General features: G+C 47.2%; 1 protein-coding gene across 8 annotated transcripts in view; it reads left to right on the top strand.

Annotated features, from left to right (window-relative positions):
- The first annotated feature begins 6,031 nt into the window (after positions 1–6,031).
- Positions 6,032–20,338, top strand: part of FAM184B (family with sequence similarity 184 member B) — a 78,238-nt gene continuing 63,931 nt past the window's right edge. For all 8 annotated transcript variants that reach the window (XM_036329649.1, XM_036329668.1, XM_036329658.1 and 5 more), the window contains exon 1: positions 6,032–6,301. In XM_036329649.1, coding sequence (XP_036185542.1) covers positions 6,155–6,301 — 147 coding nt within the window. In that variant the 5' untranslated portion in view covers positions 6,032–6,154. The remainder of the gene's footprint in view (positions 6,302–20,338) is intronic.

Here is a 20,338-nt window from a genome sequence, read left to right as displayed (position 1 = left end):
CAGCTACATAATCTGGTAGCCAGGCTTGCACCCAGCCCTGTCCACCCAGTCCAGAAATTAACAATTAAAAAAGAAACAAAACAACTGGCCACTTGATTATTTGTAGCAGTGAAACCCTGCTCATTCAGACACGGCTTTCAGTCACTTGAACTCACCATGAATTGGTGGCTAAGAATCATTAGACATTTGAGGATACCTTCAACAATGAAAGATGAGTACCAAAACAAAAGAACCTGGGGGGAAAAAACAGGAAATAGTGCAGGGAACATAAAACTCCCAAAGAAGCTATAATATTCTCAGAAATTTAGGAGAATAAATTGCCTCCATGAAATAACAGGATGCTATAAAAAAATGAAGAATCGGAAAATAAAAGTATTGGGAAAAATAGGGAAGTCAAAATTAAACATTCAGTAGATGTGTTGGAAGATAAGCTGAAGAAATTTCTGAAAGTAGAATAAAAAGGCAGAGATGAAAAATAGGAAAATAAGATCAGAATGGGAAGCAACCTCTGATAGCCTCAAAATGAGAGAACAGAGAAAGATGAATAGAGAACAAAAAGAAGATTTCCCAAAAACAGGACATGAGTCTCCTAAACTAACAGAATCTATTGAGTGCCCATCACAATGAATTAAAAAAATCCAAAAGCACATCATGATATTTTAGGATCCCAGGGTTAAAGATCCTAAAGCTTTCCCAAGGGAGAAAACAAGGTTTACAGAAAATGGTGTTTTAAGAATGGCATTTAGACTTTTTGGTAGCAACACTGGGTGTTAGAAGACTATGAAAGTAAGGCCTTCAAATTTAAAAATTCTGATCTAGAATTCTATATCCAGCCAATCCAGTATGGGGCTAAAATAAAGGTCAGGACTTGCATGGTCTCAGAATTTTACCTTACCCTGTACCCTTTCTTAGGCTACTGGAGGATGTGCCTCCCCAAAACAAAGGAGTAATCAAAGAAGGCGTGGGATCCTGAAAACATAAGATCTCACAAAGGAATACAATGAAGGAAAAATCCCAGGATGACTATTGTGTCAAGTAAGTAGGATGGGGTTTCAGGAAGTAGGTCTCGAGAAAACTTGGGACAAAGTGAGTATATGGAAAATGTAGAAAAGAATGAGACAGATATTGGGAAATTAGGGAAAAAAGATAATTACATAGAAAACTAGGTTAGTAATAAAATGAGACAATTAGAAATATACCAAATACACATGTTTGGATGGGTGTCACTGTCACAAAAATCTGAAATTTTTATTTTTTAAATGTAATTATTACAATTTTAGTAGGAAGATTTAGTAGTCACTTTAAAATATAGTACAAATGTAGTGTCAGCAAATTGATCCTTTAGGCATCATAAACCACAGTTGCAATAAGTGCTGACTTTCCAATAAGGTGTGCACTGCAGAAATTTCAGAAAGTAAATATTATTTAATAATTTATTTTGTAAAAGAAACTGTCCCTTGCTTAGGCAAGTCTCAAAAATGTTTATAAAAATGATGCATAATCTACAGCAGTCATTTCAACGAGTTTTTCATTTCGATTTTACCTTTTTGGGGTCAAAAGCATAATGAATTATCTACATCTTTAAAAATAATATTTTGAAGTGTCATAGTTTTTTATCTTCCATACTATTTTTGCCATCAAAATATAGTTAAATCCAGTGACAGATCCATAATATACTCCTACATAGCACTTTAGATTTTTTTCCTATGAGTTTTATGTTTGAGGTTTTTTCTGTACTTTGTTATATTATTACTAGAGGCCCAGTGCACAAAATTCATGCACTCTGGGAGAGGGGGTCCCTCAACCAGGATTGTGAGAGGGCACAGGCCAAACCGAGGGACCCCACCAGTGCATGATTGGGGCCGGGGAGGGACGTGGGATGTTGGCCAGCCAGGGAGGGAATGCAGGAGGGCTCCAGAGCCGGTCTGGCCTGTCTCACTCAGTCCCAATTGGCCAGACCCCAGCAGCAAGCTAACCTACCGGTCAGAGTATCTGCTCCCTGGTGGTCAGTGCATGTCATAGAGAGTGGTTGAGTGGCCTTAGCATATCATTAGCATATTACACTTTGGTTGTATTGACAACCGGACACTTAGTGTATTAGGCTTTTATTATATAGGATTATGTGTTCTCAGAATAAATTTTGATTTAATTGCATATGATTGTGTGGTGATGTGTTTTTTTCTTTGTCATCAAATCCATTAAGGAGCCCTAGATGGTTGGCTCAGTGGATAGAGCGTCAGCCCGTGGACTGAAGAGTCCGGGTTTGATTTCAGTCGAGTTCATGTACCTCCGTTGCAGTTTCCCCGGCCCTGGTTGGGGTGCGTGCAGGAGGCAACTAATCTTTCTCACATCGGTGTTTCTCTCTTCTCTCCCTCTCCCTTCTACTCTCTCTAAAAAAATCAATAGAAAAATATCCTTGAGTGAGGATTAAGAACAACAAAAATCCATTAAGGAAACCATGCCAGACCAATTTGTCCTTCTGCCTTTCTTATAAAGTAAGGAATAATAAACCTACAGTGAAGTACATAAAGTGTGCTAATCATAAGTGTACATGATGTTTTTTCACATATGGATACACTCATATCACAATGTATACACTGAAATCAAAGAGCAAAACGTTTCTTTTTCATTAGCACCCTTTCCCAGTCTGTACCTCCCCCAGAAATAGCCACTCTTTTAAACAGCCATCAGTTGTGCTTGTTCTCAACTTCATATGAATGAGATCATGTATTGTTTTATGCTTAGCTTTTCATCAATGTAACATTTGTGATTCATCCAGGTGTTTGCATGTATCAGTGGTCCATATTTTTATTGCTGTTGACTATTCTTTCAAACTTTTGGCTATTACACATACAGCTGCAATAAGTATTCTTATACCTGTGTTTTTTGGTGGGTATGTGCACTCATCCCTCTTGGGTAGGAGTCAAATTGCCGTGTCATAGCATAAATTATAAAGCAAAAATACATAGAGGGACATGACAAGGTTTGGTTGCACCATTAAAGCAATTCTCAAGGTGGGGTCTGGTACCATCCACAACAGCATCACTGAAGCAATTGTTTAAAATGCCTTACCCAGACACACTAAATCAAAATTTCTGATGTGGGGAGTCATAAATATTTTTAACAAGTTCCTGATAATTTTTATGTTTAGCAAAATTTGAGGAGTCCTAGCTCCATGTCAATATTCTGGACAATACTTAGATTTGTATTGCATGAGCACCGTAAGTGATTTAAATTTTTTAAAAAGAGAGCAGTGGTCCATTCCAGAAAGGGAAATTGAGAAATGGCTTTGTTGAAATATTCAACCATACATAGGTCATCCATATTACCAAATTCAATTCAGTTAAAACCATGTGAGGTTGCTAAGTACAGAACACTCTTGCTTTGTAATAAACAGTTAAAAAGCTTTGTTCCGTTCATTTTTGAATGTTGGAGAATTCTATGATTTAATTACCTTTGGACTCTAGAAAGACCAGGGGACAACAGTATTGAGCTGCCAGATTCATTCCCTGCCTGTTAACCCCAAGGTGAAATCTAACGTACTTTGCAAGTTGGTCATTAAATATTTCAGGTATTGGAAAGACTGCTTGTGCCATTGCTCTTAGCCCATGTACCCCCCCTTTTATGCCTGTTTCACACCTTTGTTACCACTAAGAATTTTAGGTAGGAATATGAAGAAAAAAAAAAGACTGTCAATGCTAGAGTTCTTAGACTCGCATTATGGAGCTCATGGTAATTATATTAATGTTTACGATAATCTGGCTATAATTTTGCCACAAAACATTGTATCCCAAAATGCCATGTTCCATGGTTTCATGTCGACATACTATAACCTCCGTGCGCATGCTGGTATGTTTCATGTTTATTTTCCTCCTGTGCAGATGAGATGGAAGACCTGATATACTGCAACCTCAGTACTAGTTAATGTGTGTTAGGATTACAATAAAAGCATAGTGTCAACTTAAACTGTGTATTCATTTCTTGAATTGTTCACTCAAAAAGATGTTTAACAAAACTGTATTGTTCAAAAATAAAATTAGCCCTGGCCGGTTTGGCTCAGTGGATGGAGCGTTGGCTGCGGACTGGGGGGTCCCGGGTTCGATTCCGGCCAGGGGCACATGCCCAGGTTGTGGGCTCGATCCCCAGTGGGGGGGGGGCGTGCGGGAGGCAGCCGATCAATGATTCTCATCATTGATGTTTCTCTCTCTCCCTCTCCCTCCCTCTCTGAAATCAATAAAGAAATATATATTTTTAAAAAATAAAATTATATAGATGTTTCACAGAAATGCAAAGCCATGGGGTTGTGGTTTGTGAGACTCTGAAGCTTGCTTGCTTTGTCGAGATTAAAATTCTTGGTATAAGGCAGTTTGTAAAAGGAAATATATTAACCATGCTAATTGCTTATTATGATGATGACACTATTATTCACACTTTCGGAGAATCTGGATGGGGTGCTGTCACTTCCCTAAAAGCCCACGGTTTGAAACCAGAGAAAGCGAGCCACAAAGACATGTGGCCCCTTCCCCTCTCCACTCGGCGAACAAATTCGCAATCCAGGGTCATGGATCAGGACGAGTCACTTCACTCTCGCTGGGCTTGATTTACTTAGGTTTTCAGCTCCATCTGTTACTCAGTCCCTCCATTCCTCTTCACCGCCTCCTTTCCCACCATCCTTCCTACCTTTCCACTTACTTTCTCTGCGCTCCTCCTGCCTCCCGCACTGTGCGTCCCACCCCCCCCCCCCCCCCCCCCCGCTTTGCCTTCTACCCTTTGTTTGGTGATCCCTGGCAATCCTCCCGCAACGCTCCGGCTCCTCCCCAAGATGGGGGAGGTGAGGACACCCATTTGCAGCCCCTGTGGGGGCCACACCGTGCACCCCGGCCCCCCGTGCCCCCTCTCGTTCCAGATATTCGCTCTCACCTCCCTGCACCTGTCTGGGCATCGCGCCCCCCACCTCCGCCCTCGGACGAGGGTCCAAGGCCCCAGAGCCTCTGGCTGAGGAAGCTGGGGAAGGTGCCGGGTCCTCGTCACCCCCTTCACCCAGCAGCACATCGTCAGGGGCTCCTCCCTGAGCGTGCGCACGGGCTGCCCGAGGCTGCGGCCGGCTCTTCTCCCTTCTTAGCCAGGGATGCCCACCACGGGCGGGGGCCGTCGCCGCTGAGTCTAGAGCCGGGCACACCCACGTGTCCGAGAGCGCCGCGCCCCGCCAGCGCAAAGCTCTCCCAGGCCGGCGTCTCCGGTCGCGGCAGCCCTACCACTGCCAGCAAAACCCGCGCGGCCGGCGTCTCCGGTCCGGCAGCCCTACCACTGCCAGCAAAACCCGCGCGGCCGGCGTCTCTCCGGTCCGGCAGCCCTACCACTGCCAGCAAAACCCGCGCGGCCGGCGTCTCCGGTCCGGCAGCCCTACCACTGCCAGCAAAACCCGCGCGGCCGGCGTCTCCGGTCCGGCAGCTCTACCACTGCCAGCAAAACCCGCGCGGCCGGCGTCTCCGGTCGCGGCAGCCCTACCACTGCCAGCAAAACCCGCGCGGCCGGCGTCTCCGGTCCGGCAGCCCCACCACTGCCAGCAAAACCCGCGCGGCCGGCGTCTCCGGTCCGGCAGCCCTACCACTGCCAGCAAAACCCGCGCGGCCGGCGTCTCCGGTCCGGCAGCCCTACCACTGCCAGCAAAACCCGCGCGGCCGGCGTCTCTCCGGTCCGGCAGCCCTACCACTGCCAGCAAAACCCGCGCGGCCGGCGTCTCCGGTCCGGCAGCCCTACCACTGCCAGCAAAACCCGCGCGGCCGGCGTCTCCGGTCCGGCAGCCCTACCACTGCCAGCAAAACCCGCGCGGGCCGGGAGCAGCGCGCACATTGCGAGCGGCACGTGCGGGTCCTCGGCGCCTCGCCGCAGGGTGCGGGTGCCCGCAGAGCCCGCGAGCGGGAGAGAGCGCGGGAGGAGGGGGAGCGGGCGCGCGGGTGGCTGGCAGGCGGCCACTCGGGCGGAGGGAGCGGGGGCCACGCGGCGGTGCGGGCGGGCGGGCGGACCGCAGTGCCACCTCCCCGATAAAGCCCGCACACGCTCACACGCTCACACGCCCGCGCGCGCACGCACGTGCACACCGTGGGCCGCGAGCACACGAGCGGGGGCCGGGAGCGCTGGACGCGTTTCAGCGATGGCTTCTGCGGTCAACAGCAAAATTCATGCACCCGGGACTGGCCCGGGCTCCAAAGCTGATGCCCACGGGCGCGCCTGCGGGAGAATGGACTGCGACCCCGAGATGCACGTGAAAATGTGCAAGAAGATAGCGCAGCTCACCAAGGTAAGGGGAAGCCTGCCAGCAGGCTGGCTGCGCTCTAGGGGCTCCCCGGTCCGGAGGGGGTGCGGACGCGCCCAGGGGAGGCCCAGGCCTAAGCCAGGTGGAAACTTTGTCTCGGAGGCCACCCTGGAAGGGAAGCGGTCCTAAATCTTGGTGACTTGACCTTCTGGCGGCACCAACCTAAAGCAGCTGCCAGAGAGGTTCCTTGGCAAGGAAACTCCCACAGCCTGCGCGCTGAGCAGGTGGTCTGCTCCCAAGGTGGGGATGCGAATCCGGTTGAATCAGTGCTGGTGTGTGTGTGTGTGTGTGTGTGTGTGTGTGTGTGTGTGTGTTCCCTTTGCCCGCTCTGCTCAAGTGATCGTGCCTGGAATGTTGTGATTTTATTCATCGCTGTACTTTACAGTCGCGGAGGCCATGTGCGCCCTATTTAAACACTTGATTCTTTTTTTTTTTTTCTTACAACAAATATTTGAGTCGTTTGTTGAGTGCCATCAGCTTGCGTCGCGCCCTAACTAAACCTGGAAGGCAGCCCAGGGGACTTACTATCAAACTGGGTGCGGATGTGTGTGGGAGCATAAATAAGCAAGTGCAGGATTCACCATTTAATTGTGGGATTACAAAGGACCTTGGGAGGTCAGCCAACTCATCTCCTCTCCTCATCCCAGGGCCCTGGTTGACCTCCACGGACTGTGGTGCCTTCCTTAAGAAGCCCAGCAAGGAGATACCACTCTGCCCTTTAGTAGCCCCTGGGGCTTCCCGATTAGGAGCTCCTTGTGGTGGGTCCCCCGCTGTGCCTTGTGGGTAGATGAGCAACATCCCTCTCTGCCTTCTACCCAAGGCCCCCAGAGCCTGGATTGAGTTGTTTCCCCTGGGGTTTCCTCTTGATCTCATAACAAACTCCAGGACCAGGCTCTGTCCTCTTCCCTGTTTCCCTCCCACTTCCCACGCCCACTTTTTTGTAGGATTGCAGGCATTTTCCTTCCCATATTGCCAGGTGGGGAGAGACCAGGAATTGGACAGTAGCTGCCTTCTCTCCCCGCCCCCCAGCTCCCATGTTAACTTCTCCACACTCTTACACATGTGCCTGTCTCTAAATAGTGATCTCTTTAGTCAAGGATGGAAAAGGGGCGCGGAGATACTCCTTGGAGGCCATGGCAGGTGCTGCTGGCACCACCGACCTAATCTACATTCATCGGGAAGTGATATCAACCCCCAAAAGTATTGATATTCTTTTTTAAAAATATATTCTTATTGATTTCAGAGAGGGAGAGGGAGAGAGATAGAAAGAATGATAGAGAATCATTGATCGGCTGCCTCCTGCATGCCCCACACTGGGGACCGAGCCTGCAACCCAGGCATGTGCCCTTGACCGGAATCAAACCCTGGACCCTTCAGTCCACAGGCCAATGCTCTATCCACTGAGCCAAACCAGCTAGGGCAGTATTGATATTCTTGATTCAAGGTACTGTAAACAGTATAAGGCTCCCTGGCCATCATGGCTTGGTTGGGCATCTTCCTGTGCCCTGAAAGGATACCGGTTCCATTCCCAGTCAGGGGCACATGCGGGCTGGATCCCCACTGGGGCGTGTGCTGGAGGCGGCAGATCCATGTTCTACTCTGGCAACGATCTTTCTATCTCTCTCTCTCTCCCCCTCTCCCTTCTCTGAAATCAATACAAATGTATTTTTAAAAAATAAATAAATAATCTTAAAAAAAAAAGTGTAAGTCATCCTCTCTAAAATATTTTTGGAGAAACAAGGTTGGATCAGAAACTAAAAGACACGGGAGGGGGGTCCATCGGGAAAAGGAGACATGTGTAAAGCTTTAGACAATAAAAAACTAAAAGACACTACTGCATAATCAGTTGCTAAATTGCGCGTTTCAAATGATCGGTTCTATAGAAGTATAAACAAAGTCATTATGAGTAAGAACAGTTCAGAGAGGTTTTGTGGGAGAGGTGAACCTTGAGTTTAGTGTGAATTTAGGGAATGCGTACTATGTGCTGAGTATTGATGGCATAAAACTGAGTAAGACAGGGCCCCTCCCCTTGTGGTATGACAAACACATAAACAGAGCATTTGAATAGAATGCAATCAGTTCACTCATTAATATGTATGGCCCACCTACTGTGTGCCAAGCACTGAAGATATGGCAGTGAAGAAAGCAGGCATGGTCCCTAGCACGTAGGAGGCAGCATGTCTCAAAGTATGTTCTGCATTGGAAACCACAGTTGATTCTTACTCTGTTGTGCCTCTTTTTACCATTTTCATGCTAATTGTTTAGATTAGGCATTTTTGATATTGTTATTGAAACACCACCTTTCTTTTGGTAACTGATTACTTATCTTGTATTTGTCATCTCTTCGTATTTAAACTTTCTATAAGTTTTATTTTACTTGTATCTCTGATAGGTGAAAAAGGTTGAAAATTGCTGGTATATAGTCTAGCCCTTAAAATAAAAAACTCCTTAATTTATTCATGATACTTTGCACGTGGTAAACAGCTAATACATGTTTACCTCGTGCAAGTAAATAAATACCAGGACACATTTTAAATCCACCTGGAGAGCTTTTGAAAGCACACGAGTGAGACGGCAACCACACTTCATGCCTGATCCTAGACTGGATTCTGTGCTAGATGGAAAAATGCTACCGGGGCAACTGAGAAATTGGAATATGATGATAGAGAGAAAGTACAAGTGTTTGTGCCAATGTTAAACTTCCCCCCATTGACAACTACACTGTGGCTCTGTAAGATAATGTCTTTTTTTTTTTTTTAATCCTCACCCAAGGATATTTTTCCATTGATTTTTAGAGAGAGTGGAAGGGAGAGGGAAAGACAGAGAGAAATTTCAATGTGAGAGAAGCACGATTGGTTGCCTCCTTCACTTGCCCTGACCAGAGCCCAGACCTGGGAGGAGCCTGCAACTGAGGTACGTGCCCTTGACCAGAATCGAACCCGGGACCCTTCAGTCTGCAGGCCAATGCTCTATCCAGTGAGTCAAACCGGGTAGGGCAGAAAATGTCTTTATTGTGAAGAAATGCACATTGAAAATGTCTTTTAAGGAGATGCATATGATGTCTTACTCTCAAGCATTTTATTAAAAAATAGATGAATCTGGCCGAAACCGGTTTGGCTCAGTGGATAGAGCATCGGCCTGCAGACTGAAAGGTCCCAGGTTCGATTCCGGTCAAGGGCATGTACCTGGGTTGCGGGCACATCCCCAGTAGGAGATGTGCAGGAGGCAGCTGATCGATGTTTCTCTCTCATCGATGTTTCTAACTCTCTGTCTCTCTCCCTTCCTCTCTGTAAAAAATCAATAAAATATATTTTTTAAAAAAATAGATGAATCTGGGTAAAGGGTGTGTGGACGTTCACTGTACTATTTTTTTCTGGCATCCCCCCCCCCACTCCCCCATGTTTTAAAATATTTCTAAAAAACAAAAGCATGTAAGGCCAGGCCCCATCTCAGAGGGAGAGGGGAGAGTGGTGGCAGGCATTCCTGTTTTTCCAAAGCCCCAAAGAGCTCTTAACGTTAACACAGCGTAAGAACCACTGTTTCAGAACAACTGAAGCTTTAAGCTGTAAAGTGGGCACAGAGGAGTCATTTAGGACAACAGGGGGTTCCAGATCCATCCCCACCCGCTAGCCACTTAAGAGCTGTCTAGGCTCTGAGGTCGCCTGACCTGCCACTGCTGGTGTCCAAGTCACCCTGATTTCACGTAATGCTGACCCCAGAGCCATTCCCACAACTGTTATTACAGCCTGTGGTTACAGTTGTCCTACTTCATTATGTTACTGTGGTTGATCTCTTACTGTGCCTAATTTATAAGTTCAACTTCATCACAGGTATGCATGCGTAGGAAGAAGCATAGTATGTATAGGGTTTGGTATTGTCACAGTCTCAGGCATTCACAGGAGGTCTTGGGACATAACCCCCATGGATAAGGGGGGCTCCTGTATCCGTAGATGCTTTTGTTTTCAGGGGGAGATCTGGAGGTTGAAGCCATTGTTTCCAGCACAACCAGATCAAGGGAGCTGTGTCTGCCATGTCCCAGAACCTCGCCAATGTCAACCAAGACATATAATAAGCAGAAACAGTGGTATTGGAGGGGATGAGGGGTGGGTAGGGATGGGTAAGGAGGTGGTAGAGAAGGAGTAGGGGGTATTGTTATGGAGAAAAGGCACTGAGTATAAAATTAGAAATAGTAAGGAAAAAGATCTGTACTCTCTACTCAAAGTTGCCTTTTTTTAAAAAAAATCCTCACCCAGCACATGCTTAGAGAGGAAGGGAGAGAGGGAGAAAGAGAGAAACATCAGTGTGAGAGAGAGGCATCCATCACTTGCCTTTTGTACCTGGCCTAACTGGGGATCAAAACCACAGCCTAGGTATGTGCCCTGACCTGGAATCGAACTGGCACAGGATGACGCTCAACCACTGAGCCGCTCTGGCTGGGCTTGAAATTACCTCTTAAATGAATTTAAACTTGACGTATTTCTAGAGGGATACTTCTTACTCTTATTTGTTCTAAACATACAGATTTAAAATTAACTGTGGCCCTAGCCAGTTTGGCTCAGTGGATAGAGCGTGGGCCTGCAAACTGAAAGGTCCCATGTTCGATTCCGGTCAAGGGCACATTACTGGGTTGCAGGCTCGACCACCAGTGTGGGGCGTGCAGGAGGCAGCCGATCAATGATTCTCTCTCATCATTGTTGTTCCTATCTCTCTCTCCCTCTCCCTTCCTTTCTGAAATCAATAAAAATACATTTTTTTAAAACTACCTGTGAATAAGAGTGAAGATGCCTGGAAAGCTAATGGACAATTTTGGGGTTGACCTTGAAATGCTCTTCCGCCTGGTCCTCACATGGCAGGTATCCGCTAAGATGCCTTCTCTTCAGAGAGGCCTTTATGACCTTCCAGTCCAAAGGGCTCACCTTGTAATTGGGAACAGTTATTCTTTCTTCCTTGGTGACTTGCTGTGAGGTTTCGCAGACTTCAGGAGTGTAAGTGGGGCACTTCACCCAGGCCGGGCACATGGTGAGCTTGATGGATGTTGGTGTGCCTTTGCTCCCTGACCTGGAAGAACTTATGAGGGACAGAAAGCTGCCCAGTTGTCAAAACCAGCAGCCTAGAGCGAGGCCAGCCCTTCCCTGCCGCCGCTGGAGTCCTCAGCAGCCGGTGCCACTTGCGCCCGTGTTTTCCTGGCTTGGAGGTGTGGAGGTTTTATTGCACCCAGACTCCCTGAGCTGCTTGCAGGAGCTTGTTTGGGGAGGTGGGTAAGCTGTTCTGTACCAGTCTGCCTTAGGATTCTAGATTTGAAAACTGCAGATCTGTTTTAACAAGTCCTCTCCGTTGGAATCTTTTAATTTAACAATGTGATTCATGATGCAAAGATGGCTATCTCGCAAAAATATTTTTGCCATAAACAGCATGAAGAACACCTTAAGTTGGGTATCTCTGAACCCTACTGAAATGCCACCACTTGCGTAACCATTCCGGTCTCTGCATTCCCCCCACTCCCACACGGCCTTCCTCCAGTCCGTTCTCCACACAGCAGCCAGTGTGATCTTAACACTGACTCCAGCTGGCTGGTGTGGCTCAGTTGGTGGGAGCGTCATCCCATGCACCCGGAGGTCACCAGGTTCAATTCCTGGTCAAGACACATGCCCGGGGTATGGGCTCCATCCCAGAAGGAGGCATGCAGGAGGCAGCTGATGAGTATTTCTCATCGAAGTTTCTATCTCTCCCTCTCCTTTCCTCTCTCTGAAATCAATAAAAACATTACAACAACAACAACAACAAAACATTAAAACCTTCAGACACTGCCGGTGGGAATGTACCATGTTGCATAGCTGCTTTGGAAAACAGTGCGGCCGTTCCTCAAGCAGTAAAACGGAGAGTTGTCATAGAAACCAACAACTCCATGCCTAGGTACACACCCAAGAGAAATGAAAACATACACCTGCACAAAAACTGCTACACAGGTTCCACAGCAACATTATCCATAATAGCCCCCAAATGGAAATAAACTAAATGTCCATCCGTTGAATGGGTACATAACTGTGGTGGAAAGTACGGTGGGGAGAGCGGTTAGGGGACGCAGGGGTTTTGGGGGGGTAATGAGAAGATTCTAAAGTCAGTTGCAGTGATGGCTGTACAACTCTGTGAGTAAACTGAAACCCGTGGACTTGTACACAGTAAATGGGCAAACTGTATGGTACAGATATAAAAATTATGTAGAGAAAATTAAAATGAAATAAACAAGCTGAATCTTGTCTTTCTCCTGTTTAAATCCAGCTCTGAAACAAGTCAGGTGGTTTACTACACCGGCCCACCTTCCCTCTCCCATTTGCACAGCCATCCTAGTCCAGGCCCCTTCGTCCCTGCCGTGGCCCTGGCAGCCTCGTGGCCCACCCTTGCCCTCTCGCACAGGGACAGGAATGATCTTTTACACTATAAATCAGAGCATCTCGTTTTCCTGTTTAAAACCACCGTGGCCGCCATGTCGCCTGGACTGCCGTTGTCCACCTAGAATGAATCCTCTTGTCATGGTCCCTCGAGGTGGCTGCTATCCGCTTCTTGGCATCATCTCCGGGTCACACCCGCCTTCTTTCAGGCCTGCGTGTGGCTGGCTCGTGCTGCTTGGACCTCGTCCTCCTGGTTTCTTCTGCGGGATCCTGGCTCTGCCAACTGGGCCTGGCTCACGTCTCTTCAGACAGGGCCCCTGCCCCCTGAGAGTTCCTCGGTGCCCCTGCTGTTCCCTTTGCCCCGCTATCTGGTTATTGCTTTCTCCTCTCCCCAGAGGAAGTTCCATGAGGGGAGGGGTTTCTGTCTGCTTTGTTCTCTCCTGAACCTCCAGTGCCTGACACAGGGCCTGGTTAGAGGCTGGTACCCAGGTCACTGAGAGGCTAATGACCAAAACGCTTCTGGGACCACCTGTCTCTCCTCGGATAAAACGCCAAACTTTAACCGTGGCTGCGCACGGTCATCTTGTGGGAGAGTGGGGAGCCCCCTTTCTCAGGCCAGGGCTCAGGAGTTCCTGGTTTTCTGAGCACAGTGGAAAAGGACCCGTGTGACAAGCGGGTAGCTTCCCCCATCCCCTCCCAGGCCAACATCGGACTTGGTCATCCAGCCCCTGACCACAGACGCAGGGCTTGACCAAACTGGTGCCTCCATTTGGTCAGATGCAAATTCCTTCAGGACACTAGTGTTATAAGGAAAAATAAAAATAACAGTGACCAGTTATACACAGAAAATACCTATCTAAGAAAAATCAAATATACGGGTAAGGGAAAAGGAAAAGATTCTAAAGCATCCTCCAACCTATTATAACTATAGTTCTATAACTAATAACATTTTAATATATCCTACTATCCTGTTTCCCATACATATATAGACGTAGAGCTTTCTTAAATAGGCTTATATTATGCAATATTATTGTGTGACCTGTTTTTTTTTTTCCTCCCTTCACAATGAATCTTGAACTCTCTGACCTAGTTTTTTTAAAAAATATATTTTATTGATTTTTTTACAGAGAGGAAAGGAGAGGGATAGAGAGTTAGAAACATCGATGAGAGAGAAGCATCAATCAGCTGCCTCCTGCACACCCCACTGGGGATGTGCCTGCAACCAAGGTACATGCCCTTGACCGGAATCAAACCTGGGATCCTTCAGTCCGCAGGCCGGCGCTCTATCCACTGAGCCACACCGGCCAGGGCTCTGACCTAGTTTTTAATGGTTGTGTGAGTACCCCATTGTATGACTATTGAATAATTTCACTTCGTTCATTTAGGAAACATTTCTGCAGCACCTGTTATGTGCCAGGTAAAACCCTTATCCTGGATCTTACACGCAAGAGAAATAGGAAGGATATGACCAAACAAAATAGCAGCCTTCTTGTTTAAATGTCATTTGAACATTTTGAATAATTAAAAATGAAAATCATAAAAGAAAAACCTAACACTTACAAAACATAATGTATATATTCTTAATGTAAAGCGGGGTCAGCAAACTACAGCCCAGATGGCAAATCCAGCCCACTGCCCGTTTTTGTATGGCTGTGAATCAAGAACAGTTTTTACAATTTTAAATGCTTGAAAAAATGTCAAAAAGAAGAAGAATATTTTGTTACATGTGAAAGTCTTATGTAATTCAAACCTGAGTTCTGAATCCTTCCAAACCTTTAAAAGTTTCCCTTCTCTGTCACACCTAACTTGGGACTATGTTTTTTTCTTTAGTATCACCTTGACTGAGTCTTCCCAAAGCATTCACCCCAGTTTCCATAGGAACAGCACCTTACTTTGACATTCATATATAATTGATCTAGTACGGTGTTGAATTACATAATTACAATAGCAATACCACTGGCATTAACAGGGGATCATTAATGTGAGCAGACGTGTGGTAGTTTTCCAGCGGAAGGAGGAAGAGTATTAAGTTATCCACATGTTGGTTGAATGGAGATTGGTTACAAGAGCTTCTACTGTTTTAATACAAAAAGTGAATTACTGCCCTGGCCGATGGCTTAGTGGTTATTTAGAGCATAGGCCCAAGGACCAAAGGGTTTCAGGGTTGATTCTGGTCTAGGGCACATACCTTGGTTGCGGGTTCAATCCCTGGCCTGGTTGCAGCACATGAGAGAGCCAACAAATCAATGTGCCTCTCTCACCTGGATGTTTCTCTTTCCCTCTCTCTCTCTCTCCTTCTCTTTCCACCTTCTTCCTCCCTTCCACTCTATCTGAAAATCAATGGAAAAAAATATCCTCGAGTGAGAATTTTTTTAAAAAAAGGTGAGTTGCCATATTGATGTGCTGCCAAGCGAGAAATATGAACACACTGAACAATCTGAGGGATCAAGGAAGGTTCCCTGAGATAGGCAGGGACAGTTACTGGTGGGCATTTTGATTGATTCCAGTTTCCCATTATTATAATCAGCACTAGAGGCCCAGTGCACAAAATTTGTGCACTGGTATGGTCCCTAATGACTGCTGGCTGCCAGTGGGGCCTCCCTCCTTTCCCCCAGGCTGGCCCCGCCCTCTGGTTAAACTCACGGAGGAACTCCCGGTCCAGGGGACAATTTGCATACTATGCTTTTATTATATAGGATGCTGATGGGCATTCTTGAGGCGGCATCCCTGCACACTTGCTAGATTATTTCCTTCAGATAAGTTTCCGTGCACAGCGCTCACCTTTGTTACAGATAGACTCTTGAGAAAGAATATCAGAGAGATTGGAGGAGAGAGACCTGGAGAGAGGAGTTGCTGGGGTCCAACCCCAGCAGGTCCAGGGGTCCCCAAAGGTGTGGACAGAGTCGGCAAAGAAGGAATGACACGGAGACAGTGTTCAGTTGATCAGCAGCCTAGCCAGGATCTCTAGCCAAGTTCTGGTTAGGATCTCCAGCGAAGTTCTGGTTAGGATCTCCAGCCAGGTTCTGTGTCCATGTTCTCTTGCTAGGTTCTCCAGCCAGGTTCTGTCCAGGTTCTCCAGCCAGGTTCTGTAACCATGTTCCCTCGCAAGGTTCTCCAGCCAGGTTCTGTCCAGGTTCTCCAGCCAGGTTCAGTCACCAGGTTCTAGTCAGGTTCTCTTGCCATGTTCTATCCAGGGTCTGTAGCCAGGTTCTGTCTCTAGGTTCTTCAGCCATGTTCTCTCGCTAGGTTCTGTCTGTAGGTTCTGTGGCCATTTTCTGTCCAGGATCTTTTGCCATGTTCTCTCGCTAGGTTCTGTCTCTAGGTTCTGTGGCCAGTTTCTGTGGAGGATCTTTTGCCATGTTCTCTCGCTAGGTTCTGTCTCTAGGTTCTGTCTCCAGTTTCTGTCCAGGATCTTTTGCCATGTTCTCTCCAGCGAAGTTCTTCTGTGTCTAGGTTCTGTGTAGGTTCTGTGTCTAGGTTCTGTGTCTAGGTTCTGTGTCTCGGTTCTGTGTCTAGGTTCTGTGTCTAGGTTCTGTGTCCTGTTGTCTTGTTACATCTGTATTTATACCAGTTGATTCCAATCCTATCAATCTCTATTCCAAAGGTTAGGGCGTTTCTTATCTCCATTCCAGGGAGTAAAGATTATATAGCTTAAGCATGATTGTTCGTAGTTTAAGTGATTAATTACCCGCCTGGCACTTAGTTGAGGGGTTTTATTCCCTCCCTAACTTCAGGGGAAAATCCCTACCTGGGGAAACAACCTTTCTCAGAGACCTTGGTTAAAACACATAGTGCCAAGAAGGTGAGCAAACATATTAAGAACAGTATGCCATATATGCCAGGTCCTTTGAAACAGCAAGGATGGACCGGCTCCCGGCAAGGAGTGTTTAGCGATCAGTTGAAAACAGCCTCACAGACAAGATGAGCTGAGGTCCTGAGCTGTGAACTACAAAGCCTGCCCTCTTAAAAGGCATTTACTACAAGCTTTTCTCCTACAATCCAAACACTGGCACAGTTTTGTGGGAGGAACTCTCATCGTTAAGGAGACAATGGGGTAATTATTTTCAAACCGCAGTGACATAATCCCGGGCTCAGGCTGTCAGTTCCCATTATGACTGTGTAATGGACCTGTTTGAAGCTACTGCTGTATTCGGAGCCTCCGGGCAGGAGGATGTAGCTGGGGAGTGCTCCCAGGTTGCTCAAGGCATCAGCGAAACCGGCAGCTCTCTCCCAGCTCAGGGTCCAGGGGTACCAACAGCACACCAGCGATTCCCCCGTCTTGTCCCTGTCTCACGAGGAAGCCTTTTTCTTAGCTGTGCAGCCTTCAGCACAGCCAGCAGAAAGACCGGCCGCGGATCTTTGACATCATCGTCAGAAATAGTGTTGTGCCCCGTCTTCTGAGGCAGGACGGGTGTCAGATCTTCCTGAAAAGATGTGGCCCTGCCTGCGAATCCTGAGCAGCTACCATAACACTTCTACTCCTGGCTCTTGTTTTCTTAAAATTTCAAAGCCCAGGAGACGGCTCTGCCTTTTCCTGCTTCGTGCTGACTGTGCACTTGGCAAATGCTGTCTTCTCTTGATCGTCGCTGTGGGAGACCACCAACCCCCCCACCCCCAACCCCCACCCCCACCCAAAGTTATCGAGTCCCCGGAACCTGTGAGTGCTGCCGTCTTTGGAAAAGTGTCTTTGCAGAGATGATTGAGTTACGTGTGTGGGTGACATTGCTTGTGTTATCTGGTTGTGTTCCTACCTCTACGAGGAGGGCAGAGGGCGATTTGGGACAGAAAAGACACAGAAGAGGCCACGGCTGTGTGAAGACCAAAGCAGAGGCATTGGAGTGATGCGGCCACAAGCCATGGAACCTGGAGCCACCAGAAGCTGGAAGAGGCGAAGAACAGGTGCTCCCCCCGCACACAGCCTCAGGCTTTGCAGTCACCCTGACTTTGAACTTCTGACCTCCGGGACTGTGAGAGAGTAGAGTTCTGTTGCTTTAAACCATGCATTTGTGGTGAATTGTTATGACATCCACAGGAATCAAATGCGCTGACTTTCGATCACAACATCCTCTAGACCAGTGGTTCTCAACCTTCCTAATGCCGCGACCCTTTAATACAGTTCCTCATGTTGTGGTGACCCCCAACCATAAAATTATTTTCGTTGCTACTTCATAACTGTAATTTTGCTACTGTTAGGAATCGTAATGTAAATATCTGATATGCAGGATGTATTTTCATTGTTACAAATTGAACATAATTAAAGCATAGTGATTAATCACAAAAACAATATGTAATTATATATGTGTTTTCCGATGGTCTTAAGCGACCCCTGTGAAAGGGTCATTCGACCCCCAAAGGGGTCGCGACCCAAGGTTGAGAACCGCTGCTCTAGAGCTTAACGAAGGGCTTCTTCCTTCTCAGACCCCTACTGGGGTGCTCTCCTCTGATAGCTGTCAGTCACCTCAGGAACAGTTTTAACAGGGATTAAAACCAGTGGATTCAAACCTTTGGGTGCAGCTGAGGCAACTATGCATTTTCAAAACTCCACTGGTGACTGTGACTTTAATCAAAACTATTGTTGCAGGCCCCTGGCCCTCGCACGGTGTCTGTGATAGTTCCTGGTCCATCACCCTATCTGGTAGCCGAGGGACTGTGTGTTTGTCTTATTTCCTCTACTTTTCTAGAAGTTCTGTAGGCTCGTTCTGCTCAAATGTTGTTAAACACAAATGGCTAGGTCCACCTGCAGCATTTGTCATTTATTCAGTCAAAGGTGGGGCCTGAGAATTTGCATTCTAAACAAGTGCAGGTGATGCTGCGGAATCCAGTCTGAACAAGCCAAACTGGGGCTTGCCCTGGGCCTTGTGGCTCAGTTGGTTGGACCACCAGCCCTTGCTGAAAGTTCTCAGTGGGTTCAATTCCCAGTCAGGGCACATACCCAGGTTGCAAGTTCAATCCCCAGTCGGGGTGGGAATGGGAGGCAACTGAGCAGTGTTTCTCTCTCACATTGATGTTTCTCTCTCTCTCTCTCTCTCTCTCTCTCTCTCTCTCTCTCTCTCTCTCTCTCTCCTTCTCCCTCTCCTTTCCTCTCTTTCTAAAAATTCAATAAGAAATTTCTTTTTTAAAAAGTCAATAGAGCCCCAGCTGGTTTGGCTCAGTGGATAGAGCGTCGGCCTGCAAACTGAAGGGTCTCGGGTTCGATTCCAGTCAAGGGCACATGCCCAGTTTGTGGGCTTGATCCCCAGTAGGGAGCGTGCAAGAGGCAGTCAATCAATGATTCTCTCTCATCATTGATGTTTCTATCTCTCTCTCCCTCTCCCTTCCTCTCTGAATTCAATAAAAATATTTTTTTAAAAAATAAATCAATAGAAACATATCCTTGGGTGAGAATTAACAACAACAAAAAGATAATCGGATTCTATTTTGCCTTCCTCGTTTCTGAACTTTTAAGTGCTTCTTACATAGCACCCTGTTCCCATTAACATTCAATAATATGAGCTGGATTAATTTGAACTGTTTACTCCTTGAGGACAAGGACCTCACCTTGTACCTTATTTATATATCTTAGCACCTCCATTAGTGCCAGGTCACAAGGGGGTGCCATTAGGAGACATATTAAATGCTGGGTGGGCCAGCAAAGTTGCATCTATAAGGATGCTAACGAATTGCTGGGTGCCAGTACATCACACCAAATGCCCAGGGATGATGCCAAAATTGCAGAACCCACCTTAAGAGAAGTACTCCATGTGGTTCCACGAGCCATTCCCAGGTGGAGGTGCTGCTTGGAAGGACCTTGTGGAGTAACGAGATGAGCAATGAAGTATTTTGTGACTGAGGGCACCACTGGTTAACCAGAAAGCTTCTGTCCTGCTGGGTTTGGGGGCAGAACTGTATTGCTCCAAGCAATAAAAGAAAGAGTAAGGCTGGCGTGGCTCAGTGGTTGAGCGTAGACCTGTGAACCAGGAGGTCACGGTTCGATTCCCACTCAGGGCTCATGCCCAGGTTGCAGGCTTGATCCCCAGTGTGGGAAGTGCAGGAGGCAGCCGATCAATGATTCTCATCATTGATGTTTCTATCTCTCCCTCTCTTCCTCTCTGAAATCAGTAAAAATATATTGAAAAGATAGAGTATGGTGCAGAGTATGTAGCTCTCTTCATGCTACACCCCCTCCCCACAACGTCCTCCATGCATGCTTCTACTGGGCTGTCATCCACAGATGCTTCCGGTATCCCAGTCCAAGTGAAATCATCAGCAGAGTGCACAGCTAGGCCAAGCCCCCGGGCACCCTGAGCAGGCTGACATCGGCCACCCCACAGACCTGCAGTGGGCCAGCGCCTGTTAAGAAACTGGAGTGTGAGGTGAGGAGCCCTGCTGTGGGGAGATCAATCTGTCTTGGAAAATGTGCCCACATCACCGTTGCCGTTAAGCCAAACCAGTTCCAAGGAGTGAAAAAGAACCTGCTTCTGGGTTTTGTTCCTTTTCCTGCCAGGGCAGTCTGCCCTTGAGAAGCGCGCCCCTCAGACATCTGCCAGCCCTCGCTCTTGCAAGCTCGTTAATGGCATTTTCCCAGAGACCCAGAAATAGCAAATTCCATTAAAAGGCTTATCATTAAATACAATGCAGGTCTTTATGCGGGAAG

This window comes from Myotis myotis, unplaced genomic scaffold, assembly GCF_014108235.1.
Source record: "Myotis myotis isolate mMyoMyo1 unplaced genomic scaffold, mMyoMyo1.p scaffold_m19_p_1, whole genome shotgun sequence".
In the NCBI taxonomy this organism is placed as follows: domain Eukaryota; kingdom Metazoa; phylum Chordata; class Mammalia; order Chiroptera; family Vespertilionidae; genus Myotis; species Myotis myotis.
The sequence above is the reverse complement of the archived record's forward strand: the minus strand, read 5'-3'. Positions and strand labels throughout refer to the sequence as shown.